At 47.2% G+C, this 12309-nt stretch overlaps 2 protein-coding genes across 3 annotated transcripts in view; one reads left to right on the top strand and one right to left on the bottom strand.

The window, feature by feature from the left end:
- Positions 1 to 12309, bottom strand: part of Mitf (transcription factor Mitf) — a 325695-nt gene that overhangs the window by 45447 nt on the left and 267939 nt on the right. The gene's annotated exons all lie outside the window — the stretch shown is intronic.
- The window catches only part of LOC126523689 (uncharacterized), a 52992-nt gene that overhangs the window by 22926 nt on the left and 17757 nt on the right, over positions 1 to 12309 (top strand). For both annotated transcript variants that reach the window (XM_050172292.3, XM_055066827.2), the window contains exon 3: positions 5947 to 6033. In XM_050172292.3, coding sequence (XP_050028249.1) covers positions 5947 to 6033 — 87 coding nt within the window. The remainder of the gene's footprint in view (positions 1 to 5946; positions 6034 to 12309) is intronic.

Raw genomic sequence — 12309 nt, 5'->3', positions numbered from 1 at the left:
AATAGTTGCATTTCTACGCTAATAAAGTGGTGTCTTCCGAGCGGTGTCTGGTAGCCTGAAAGTGCGTTGAACAGAAATAGTCGTATGCTAACCCAAACAAACTATTTTTGCATTAGGAAGTGGTAATGAGATTTGCCTGCAATAGTGTAAAGCATTCCTGACTATTGCGAAATATGATAGAGCATGGTGCAACTAATGTTCGAGATAAACCACTTCTCATTCATCAATTACATTTTTCTACTCATTAAGTGTTTTATATATGCAACACCAAGTGACTAGAATTGTGAGCGAAGTTTTAAAAACTTGGAGGACGCTTAAGCTTCGCCTTTAGGAGTGAAACGCGATAGCATTCATAGATCCCTGACTGCTTCTCACGCTTCCCGGCAACTGCAACGTATGTAACCGTAATGTTTACCGGGAAACGCTGGCGGCGAATGCTATGAACGAAGGCGGGCTTTCTGGTAGAAAAGCGGCCTCTTGCGTGGGCCGCGCTGCGGCGCAGGCTAGCGCCATCTGGCGGTGTTGCAAGGAAGCGGTCGCGCCGCTCCGTGGCTTCTGAGATATTCGCACGCGGCGCGCGCATATGGCGGACGCCGTGGCCGGTCTATGAATGGTAGAAACGCTGGAAAAGTTTTCGCCTGACAGAATTATGTTTTCTCGTATATTCCAATTACAATCCGACGCTATCATCGCTACTATAGGTTGTGTGTAAGTCGAACTTCACGATCTTTCTACGTATTTTAGCTTGGGAAATTCAATTAGCTCAGTAACTTCCTTGCGCCAGATGGAAGGCCTAGGTATGGCCGATTCGGAAATGTTTTCGCCAAAACGGCGTCCGACGCTGGACGCCGGATTTCGTGCGCCACGGTGCCCTTAACGCTATCGCGTTAAAATGAGCACTGAAGCACCACCACTCGCGTGACCGGAGCGCCCTTTCCCATCGGTCGCGCACGATGTAGAGGGCCCGCGGAGGTAGCAAAAAGTGAGAGGCCCTACCCAGTCCGCGAGCGCGGAAGTGTGTTGGAAGTCACCTAGTATTTTTCGCTGTAGCGGCCATGTTGTCGAGGCACAATTGCGGTTTTATTAGCTTGGTGTGTGTGCTCATGTGTTTCTGCTCTGTAAGTCTCGTAACGTGGTAAAGGCCTCGCATGTGCAGGTTTGCGTTAGTACCCGTGTTTTGTGCCGCCGTGTTAGCTAGACCGTGCTCTCCCAGCTGTTGTGGCCAGGTAGTACTCGAACAAGTAAAAAAATTCAGTGCCCTTCCACTCTGTGAAGAAGAATGACCAGCGAAGCTGTGTATGCGGGCCCCTTAATGGCGAACTGCACCTCCGCCGCGGCTCGGCCGGATATTGCACTATATTCGGGATCGGCCCACGTAAGGGGAGTGCTTAAAGCCTGCTTCACCTCCACCGCGACTCGGCCCGGTATTGCAATATATTCAGTATCGGCCCACGTATGGGGAGTGCTTAAAGCCTGCTTCACCTCCGCCGCGGCTCGGCCCGGTATTGCAATATATTCGGGTTCGGCCCACGTATGGGGAGTCCTTAAAGCCTCTTTCACCTCCGCCGCGGGTCGGCCCGGCAGTGCAATATTGTCGCGTGGTAGTGACTTTCAAGAAAACAACAGAAATAGCCATTGAGCGTTGGCGCACGCAACTCTCGGACAATCCTGAGCCAGTCCGGGATGACACATCGAAGAGGAACCACTGCGAACTACACTTGGAGAACATACGGGGTGACTGACGTGAACTTTTTAGGTGGTGACAGCGGTAGGTTGCAACATCTGCAAGCAGCTGCGTCGCTGAGGCAGCAGCCGCCGCCGTAAGCAGCGGAGGCGGCCGTCGGCGGCGCCGCCGATTCCTTGACCGCATTCTCCGCAAGCTTCCGCCGGCACTCGGGACGAACGAATTCCATCTTTCGAAACGGCGCGCCGCACAGAAAGACCTGCCTATCGCATGGATGAAGGAAACTGAGGAGAGGCACTACCCCCTCCGCGCGCTAGGAGAAAAGTGTGGAGGAAATGACGTAGTAGGTTCTCCTTTGTTTTGCAGTTTTTTTATTTCTTTGCTGTAGTGGCCCCGCCTTTCGGGCCACAATGGCGGCTTTGTTATTGTTCTATGCGCTCACACGTGTTGCTCCGTAGGTTTCGTACCGTGGCAAAGGCGCCGTGCGGGCAGGTTTGCGTTGGTCTCCGTGTTTTGTTGCGCTGCGTTATCTGGACCGTGCTTTACAGGATGTTGCTGTGGCCAGGTGGGACAGGAGGAACTAAAGTTGGTGAAATGAACGCGCATGCAACGCTGTACGCAATGTACCGCGCCACGGCAGTGGCAACGGACGAAGGAATATCCGCGGGAAATGTTGCCCTGTTTGGCGTAGCAAAGCCATGAGCAACGCCAACTTACGGCTTCAGTTTTGCTTCACAAAGAGTGACGTCAGGGCTTCTCCTGAGAGACCGCAGGGCGCGGCCTCTCATTGGTCGCCTCCTCTTCCTTCGCCATTTTCTGCTTCGGAAGAGACCAACATCCTAGGTCTACCAATCGGTGGATCGGATACTGATCCCGCGGCCTGGCACGCACACTCTCAAGTTCTACAAATGGCCACAGAGGGCGAAAAAATCGACCGCGCGGCGCTGCTAACAAAGCCAGCATAGTAGAATCTCTCTGCGCTTGGTGTGTCGTCTTCTTTCACGTCCGTATCGTTTTTATGTCGCGCAATATCATTTAAGCTCTGGAATGCTTACGTTAGTTCCAACATTTCCCGCTAGAGGCACCGTAATAAGCGCGATCTTCCTGTTCGGCTGATTAATGAACTATAACCAAAAAGTAAGGAAGCTCTGGTGAAAGCAGTGGAACAAACTTTAAAGGATAGATGATTACCAGACAGTTGGCGACAAAGTAGAATGAATTTCATTTATAAAGGCAAGGGGGAGAAAGATAGAATCCACTCGTATAGACCGTTGGCCATTACGTCGGTAATATACAGGCTAGCAATGCAGGCAATCAAATTAAAGCTTCAAACTCTGGCAGAGAATAATAGCATTTTGGGAGAACTTCAGAATGGCTTCAGAATAGGTAGACGTTTAGATAACTTATTTGTTCTTACTCAGTGTATTGAAATATCAAAAGTAGAAAGCAGACCGTTATATGTGTGGCCTTTTTAGACATTACAGGAGCCTATGAGAACGTAGACCGCAACATTTTGTAGGATATTCTGAAAGGGGAAAGCTTAGGTGACGATTGTCTACAGCTTTTGAGAGAGATTTACCTAGAAAATACCGTTTGCGTTGAATGTGAAGGGATGAGAAGCGAGGAGAAAGTTCATGTCAACAAGAGACTGAGACAGAGGTGCCCTTTATCCCCGCTGCTGTTTAGATGTACATGGTGAGGATGGAGCGGGCGCTAGAAGGAAGTAATATCGAGTTTAATCTCTCATACAAACAGGCGGGTACAGTAGTTGAGCAGCAGCTCCCAGGTTTATTTTATGCGGATGACATTGTGTTGCTAGCTAACAAGCAAAGTGATTTGCAACGTCTGGCGAAATTTAGTGTTAGAAAATCAGGTGTTATGGTATTCAATGAACAAACAGTGGAGATACAGGGCCAGGAAACACCTCGGGTAACAGAATATAAATACCTTGGTATATGGATACATGAGGGCCGATATATGGAAACACAGGGAAAAACAATAACAGTGAAGGGGAAGAGAAATGCAGCCATAATGAAGCACAGAGCGCTATGGGGATACAATAGATACGAGGTCCTCCGAGGTATGTGGAAAGGTGTAATGGTTCCAGGACTTACTTTCGGAAATGCAGTTTGCTTTAAATTAGGGGTACAATCAGGACTCGATGGGAACCAAAGGTCAGTGGGTCACCTCGCATTGGGCGCTCACGGGAAGACTACAAATGAAGCTGTGCAGGGTGATACGGGCTGGACTAGTTTTGAAGTGAGGGAAGCTCGCAGTAAAATTGAGTATGAAGAACGCCTAAGGAATATGGAAGAAAATAAATGGGCTCGGAGAGTCTTCAGGTATCTGTACAGGAAAAACATTGATTCACAGTAAAGGAAAAGAACTAGGAAGCTTACCAGCAAGTATGTGACCCGTAGGGTGGGCAACAGAGCAACAAAGACGCACAGTACTACCATACATCCATAAAGTCACGCACAGCCTGAAAAAAGTGGCTAACCGGTATAATGTACCGGTGGTGTTCTCCGCTCCCCAAAAGCTTGCCCAGCTAAGCCGTCGCATAACTTGCGAAAGCCAAATGCCTGTCTGTCAGAAGAAGCATGGCCAGCGTTTCGTAAAGTGTGCCACAGACGTCGTATATGAAATTCCTCTGTCCGGCGGGAAATCCTACATTGGACAGACGGGGCGTTGTGTCAACGACCGACTTAGGGAACATGCAAAAGGTATAAAGAATAATGAAGGTGAGCGCCTTGTAGATCACTGCAGGGCTTGCACCGATTGTTTTCCATGGTTCCGCGAGGCGAGGATTTTGGGTAGAGGCAGGCATCAGACATCGCGTGAAACATTGGAAGCCTTCTACATCAAGAAAGCGGGTCCTAACTGTGTTAGTGATACATCGGTTTTTTCTTTACGAGGCTGAGCTGAAGTTTCTATCATGCCTACTTTGATAAAACTTTGTACTCCCTGTTGCCTTGTATGCATGCGCGGTGTTTTGGAGGGCTATATATGTCGAGTGCGTTCACCCTCATTAAACAGTTGAAGTAGCGCCCGTGGTGTCGTCGTCTTTCTTGTGTGTGTTGTTTTTTGGCGCAAAATCTTTTTGGTATGCAAGATCACTAACTAGCCCAGCAGTTAACTCTTCTAAAGTTTATATATATATAGTCTTGCTTAGTAACTCAGGGGACCAACTGCAATGCATGCTCACTGACCTGGAGAGGCAAAGCCGAAGGGTGGGTCTAAAAATTAATCTGCAGAAAACTAAAGTAATGTTTAAAAGTCTCTGAAGAGAACAGCTCTTTACGATAGGCAGTGAGGCACTGGAAGTGGTAAGGGAATACATCTACTTAGGACAGGTAGTGACTGCGGATCCGGATCATGAGACTGAAATAATCAGAAGAATAAGAATGGGCTGGGGTGCGTTTGGCAGGCATTCTCAGATAATGAACAGCAGGTTGCCATTATCCCTCAAGAGAAGTTTATAACAGCTGTGTCTTACCAGTACTCACGTACGGGGCAGAAACCTGGAGGCTTACGAAAAGGGTTCTACTTAAATTGAGGACGACGCAACGAGCTATGGAAAGAAGAATGATAGGTGTAACGTTAAGGGATAAGAAAAGAGCAGATTGGGTGAGGGAACAAACGCGAGTTAATGATATCTTAGTTGAAATCAAGAAACAGAAATGGGCATGGGCAGGACATGTAATGAGGAGGGAAGATAACCGATGGTCATTAAGAGTTACGGAATGGATTCCAAGGGAAGGGAAGCGTAGCAGAGGGCGGCAGAAAGTTAGGTGGGCGGATGAGATTAAGAAGTTCGCAGGGACAACATGGCCACAATTAGCACATGACCGGGGTAGTTGGAGAAGTATGGGAGAGGCCTTTGCCCTGCAGTGGGCGTAACCAGGCTGATGATGATGATATAGTCATATATAAATCGGGCCCCTCGGTTAACCTCCTTTCTTCCTGTGTATATATATATATATATATAATATAAGCAGTAACGACGTTTGCAAAGCGCTGGCCAAATGACTAAAATTCGTAAAGGGGGTCGTCTTAATTAGCCCGCTTTCGTTCTTATACTCGCATAAGAATTTACTTGACATTCCTAGTCAAGTTAGACGGACTCGCACACATAGTGAGAGAGTCTTTTATTGTGCAAGGAAGGCTTGATAGCAATACTTATTGTAAAGATCGTGAAGTGGATGGGCGACAGTGTTGTTCCATTGTGCGCACGGCAATCAGTGCACCGTGTTCTACCGCAGATCATCAGCCTCTCGGGTCTCACGAAGATGATGTGCATCGTGGGCGAGAGCAAGGCCAACGTCCCGAGGTGGCAGTCTGGCTTTTCTGTAAGTACGCGTCAATTTCGAATGCTTGCCGGGCCTGTTTTACTACGGATGAGCCAGGACTATTTTAGGCGTCGCTGTTAGTGTTCAGCGTGCATAAAATGAAAGACGCTCACTGCAGTAGAAATGACCCCAAATAATACCGCCTGATTTGTAAAGCAATGTGTGAAAAAAGGATCCGCTCAAAGCTTCACACAAGCTACTGAGTGGCTGCTCAATATCTTTAAAGGGACACTACGTCATAACATTAAGCCCAGCTAGATTAACAGATAAGGCCTGCAATAACGAATTAGTCGTTCGTAGCGAGACCGGAGCAATTGTAAGAAAAAAAATTACAATGGAAAATCAGAGTGCCGGCACCTGTTGTCGACCATTGCACATTTCATGTGACGTCGGCACTGGCTGTTTTAGAAAGTGTGGAATAGAGGGGGTCACGTGCGAATTACATCAGCTTGTCCGTTTTGACGCGGGCTGATGAAACTCATCAGCAACAGGACCGTCAGCAGCATTTGTCTACCCAAGAAATTGATGTATCGGCAAACAGAAGGCGTTGATAACTCCAAGACAGATAATATGTCGCTCTAGTTCGACTTACTATTTTCCTTTAATGTCCCTTTAAGAGCATGCTTTAAACAGCAACGGAGGCTCGACGGGCTGTGGGCACCTAGTTATAACGAAACGGATGGCATGACGCATGAAGCGGAATTCCATTCGAAAGCCCCGTGTAAATGTTTTAGGACTAAAGTTCCCTGATCGATAGGGTGAACAATTTTAGCTCAAAGCGTAAGGCGTTATTTCATGTCCACTGCCAAATGCGTACTAGCGAAGCTAAGTGCGCCAGCCTGTGCGTACACCGGGAAAGCCGCTATATACCAGCGTGTGTATCGGCGTGTGCTCGGGACTGAACGTGCCGAGAAAGCCGCGCAGCATCGATTCCCGGATTTTTTAGCCGAGTTCGGACACCAAGCTGGCTGTTACTGTGAGGGCACACGGCCGAGCAGTTTAATCAGTGATTGCGCGAGGCCGCTTTCCTTATAGCTAAAAAAAATTAAAAAATACGAGAGAGCTTGATTGTGTTCACACCAGCCGTGGTTGCTCAGTGGCTATGGTATTGGGTTGCTGAGCACGAGGTCTCGGGATGGAATCCCGGTCACGGGGGCCGCATTTCGATGGGGGTGAAATTCGAAAACACCCGTGTACTTAGATTTACGTTGAGGAACCCCAGGGGGTCGAAATTGAAAGTGTAATCAGAAAGCGTTTTTGGCACGTAAAAGGCCATAATTTTTTTTTTAATCGTGTTCACCATGTGTTCATTTTCTGTGGCGCCGTCACCCAACAAAATGGCCAGACTAACTCGTTGTCCATCGGGAAAGTCGCCGTCTTTGCCCCCGGTTGTGGAAAGTTCACGTTGGCTGAGTTTCCGAAGCTCCCAGTAGCTGGTTGGCTGCCACTGCCATATCTTGCTCAGATGTATCTGCAGTTCATCAATTAGTAAATGCCCCAGTTGGAGTATTACATAAGCGCAGAGCATAGATAACACAAAGCCAGAAACATACCAATGTGATGTCAAGTATATAAAAATGTCGCAGTTTCGCCCGAGAGGCGAAGCGTCGATTGCGATAGCAAATTAGTAAAACAGCTCGATAGTAGTTTTATCGGCCGTATAAACGTGAAAGCATTCGCTTACTAGCTGATTTAACAAGCACGGTGTCAGCGCCCACAAGCTAACATGAACTCGATGAGCGCAGACACTCGCTGTCAAAGCGCTGGCATAAAAAGGGCGCTGGTGTGAGCAAGCGCGGCAGCAGCAGCGAGCGAAGTGACCTTCCTACGGTCTGTCGCTTCAACACAGCGCGCACAAAGCCATCTGCAGACACGGCGCACGCGGCTGCTCAGGGTAAGCACTTGGCGGATGCTCTTTCTCGCGCTGCCGGTATCGTCTGTTCACCTTGGTCGCGAAATGCGCAGTTGTTGCCGCAGCACGACGCCGCCCCCCACCTTCCCTCCCCCCCCCGCCCGCCCCCACGGCCGTTCGCGCTCCAGATTGAGCCACGATCGTCGGCTTCCTCAATCCGCCCTCGTCCGCCCGCTTGCCCAAAAGGCCGATGGTGCCGCAAAATACGGCGCACGCCCAATCTGCATGAGCGGATCGCATGCGCACTCATATTGGGCGACGCGGCCTGTTGACAACTGGCAACCGTTCGGCGGAGCAAAGGTGTTCAAGGTTGGCAACTACCTTTGACAGCATACATCGCCTCCTTTGCGTAGAGGAGGCGCTGCAGCAGACGACACTGGATCAGGTACATAAACATGCAAGGCGGTACAAAGAGAGCGAAGTGGTTAGAAATCGAACAGCAGTTAAAGGACGAAGAAGCAGGTGTATACGTGCTATGCGAAGCACATCTCATGAAGACCCACCGTTTATTAGCGGCTACGTCTGGGAAGGCAGCAACAGAACAACAACGGAGAAGAAGGGAGGAGGAGGAGGTATGCTGATACATCAAGGAACAAATTGGCAAAGAATAAAGTCAACTTGCAGAGAACATGTCTGGGTATCAGTACAATTGCCGGTAAAAAGACGTGGCTAGGAGTAGTTTATTTAGGGACAGGGGACAAATGCAGGCAAGAGAATAAGCATCTAGTGAAGTGTCTCAATGACAATATAAAGCAGTTTGGAGAAGGTGCCGGTATTTGTCGACTGGGTGACATGAATGGCCACGTCGAGGATCTGGATGGATACACAAATTGTAACGGGAAGTCGATGCTAGACTTCTGTGAGCGACACAACCTAGTTATAGTAAATAGAGAAACTAATTACTGCGAGGGACAAATGACGTGGGAATCCCATAACAGACAAACGACCATTCACTACTGCTTAATGTCACAGGGGTTGTATAGCAAGCTCGCAATAATGGAAATAGACGAAGAGGGAGAGTACAGCCTCAGAAGTGATCATAAGCGTATTAGTCTACAGTTGGGAGCCCTGCTCAAAAGACAAATGCAGGGAACTCAAAAAAGGTACGCAAAATTAAATGACGAACAAATAGCGCAAATAGCGCCCGGCATAGATGAAGCAATAGAGAAACATCCCATGGAAAGGTGGGATTATAATCAGTTAGAACTACTCATTAGTACAAAAATAAAAGAAGTAAAAGGAGTAAACCGCTGGAGAGGGAAGAGGAGGCCACGAAGGTAGTGGAATAAGGAAATTAGAGAGGCCATCGAACAACGACGGTTGGCATCACAGGAACACAGAGAAGCAAAGAGGGCGCAGTTATCTGAAGAGGAAATAGGCCAGAAATGGGAATCTTATCGACAAAAGAAACAACTGCACATCCTCGTCCAGGCTAAAATAAAGCAGTCCTCTGATCGCTGGCTGGCTGAAGTTCGCGAAGCAAATAGAGGGGGGTCAAGAAAATTCTGGAACCATATAAGCTGGCTGGGTAAAGCGAACCACAGGAAGCAGGAACAGATTCACGATGCCGAAGGAAATTGTTTAGAGGGAGATGACGCTGTGAACTACATCAGTTCAGTTATTGCAGACTAATAGGTAAGACCATAGGGTAATCGCCCCAAATGAGGGAGCAACACAGGATAGCATAATAGAAAACAGCTTAGAACTGACCAATCTTAACTGGAAAAAGGCGGAAGCAAATGTTCCAAAATGCACGTCCGTGGGGATAGACGAAATTCCAATCAAGTTAATTAATGAACTTGGCCCAAGAAGCAAGGAAACGCTGATAAAAGCATTGGAGGCAGTCATAACGAGTAAGCAAATTCCGCACAGCTGGAAACAGAGTAAAATGAATTTGTTTTATAAAGGGAAATGCGTTAAGAAGAACATAAAATCCTTCCGACCAATTACGATAACATCAGTTACATATAGGCTGGCGATGCAGGCGGTGAAATTAAAAATGCAGTCATGGGTAGAAAATAATAGAATACTCGGAGAACTTCAGAACGGGTTCAGAAGTGGTAGGCGCTTGGAAATAGCTAAGGCGGAAAATAGACCTGTATTTAGCCTTCCTGGACATAAGCGGTACATACGACAACGTGAACAGGGAACTCCTGTGGAACATATTAAAAGATGAAGGTACCGGTCAGAAATTGATTTTCTACAGGAAATGTATCGAGAAAATAATGTTGAAATAACATGGGAAGGAATTGAGAGTACGACAAATGTCGAAGTACACAAAAGATTAAGGCAAGGTTGTCCTCTATCACCGCTGCTGTTCATGCATTATATGATAATCATGGAAAGGATACAATGAAGCAATCTAGGGTATAATCTGTCGTACAGATTAGGTGAAAAGGTTGTTGAGCAACAACTACCGGGTTTAATGTATGCGGACGATATTGTACTGTTAGCAGATAGCCAGGAAGATTTGCAAACTCTGGTTAATTACTGTGGAGACGAAGGAGACAGTTTAGGTTTCAGTTTTAGTTCAGCTAAGTCCGGTGGGATGTTTTTCAACGATACAACTGATGAGGAGCTTACAATACAAGGCCATGAAATACCCCGAGTGGCCGAATACAAATATCTCGGGGTATGGATAAACAAAGGGCAGATGTACACGGAAAAGCACGAAAAGTCTCTCATAGCAAAAGGGCGAAGAGATGCCGGGATAATGAAAAATAGGGCTTTGTGGGGGCAGAACAGGTATGAGGTACTAAGAGGTATTTGGAAGGGAGTAATAGTGCCGGAGCTTACTTTCGGGAATGCGGTCCTGTGCTTAAGGGCAGAAGTTCAGTCGAGACGAAGTAAATCAGAGAGCTGTTGGAAGATTAGCACTAGGTGACCACGGGAAAACCACAAAGGAAGCAGTACATGGGGATATGGGCTGGGCATCGTTCGAAGCACGGGAAGCTCAGTAAAATCCTATACGAAAAATGCCTGAGGGAATTGGACGATAATAGGTGGGCAGCTAAGGTATTTAAATACATATACAGAAAGAGCCTTGACTCACAATGGCCGAAAAGAACTAGGAAGCTAACCAGTAAGTATGCCAAACACAAGGACGGAGAAAGACAGAGCATTAAAGGACAGGTTAAAAACACGGAAGGTAAAAATGGGATAAATTCAGTGGAAAAGAAGCGTAGTGTTGAACTATATCGATACTGGAAACAGCAGATCAGGAAGGAAACGTTTTATAATAACTCAAGAGGCAGTGCCCTACTCTTTGAAGCTAAATCAGGATGTCTTAGAACGCGGAGCTATAAAAGGAAATTTAACGAAGAGGAAGACACATGTACTGTGTGTGGTAAATCTGTAGAAACAAACCACGCTTCCTGAGGCCCTAGGGTTCAGAGATAACAATAGCCGTGTAAATAAGTATTAGGTGGAAATTAGCAAAAAGCGATTGGAGGATTGATGGGTCAAAAGCAGAGAGGTGACATAAGGTTAAAAGTGTAGGAAGAAGTATTTAAAGAAGACGACGAATTTTAATTGCTTACAACACAGTTAAACAAAAATTAAAAGCTGAGCATGGTGGCAACTGCCACCACCCTGTTTCAAAGGGGACGCTCCTACCTTCCATCCATCCATCCACCCTGGCATATTTTTGCAGATGTGATTTCAAGTTTCCGCGTCATGGTGAAAATGCGACTCTAGGCTGCCACATTCTGTTCTGCAGCCGCATGTGTTGCATTGGCACCGTCATCCTTCTTCAAAACTTCGCACAGTAATCTTATCTGCGCCACCTTTCAAAGATGGATTGCAATCGCATCATGTCGCAACATGCGACGTATTCTTGGATCATTACTTTCAGTGCGCGCTGCCTTGGCTGGTTGAGCGAAACCTCTTGAATTATCCAACGTGCTGCGTTCTAGGTCACGCGAAAGTGATAGTGTGGCCAGAAGCGTTTTGTCCAAAATCCCCGTGTTCGGTGCGATGGCGCAGTTTCTGTAGCGCTAGTGACAGCTTGCAAGAATACGGAACAACTGTTTCAGCGCTGTGTGTGTACAGTAATATAACTTGGCAAATCAGAGCTGTGGGTATGCAGTACACTGAAAGCAACTTTGCATGTGAGTTAGATAATATAAAGCTCCTACATATGGGTCAGCTTACTATTATCAGCCACTTTGTTTACTAGATGTTCACTGTTACGCCTGGACTATACAGTGCCACTGGACAATGCTGTATTCCTGCAGGCACGCTAGAACACCTTGGCTATGCACAAACATCCCTTTACATAGCGCTAAAATTAAGGTGGTGCAGCTTTGCTGTCAGAATGTGCTTATAAGCATAACTGCCGAGCATTCAGAAAAGCGTTTGAAATG

This window comes from Dermacentor andersoni, chromosome 6 (assembly GCF_023375885.2).
Source record: "Dermacentor andersoni chromosome 6, qqDerAnde1_hic_scaffold, whole genome shotgun sequence".
Taxonomy (NCBI): Eukaryota; Metazoa; Arthropoda; class Arachnida; order Ixodida; family Ixodidae; genus Dermacentor; species Dermacentor andersoni.
This window is presented reverse-complemented; position numbering and strand designations above follow the sequence as displayed.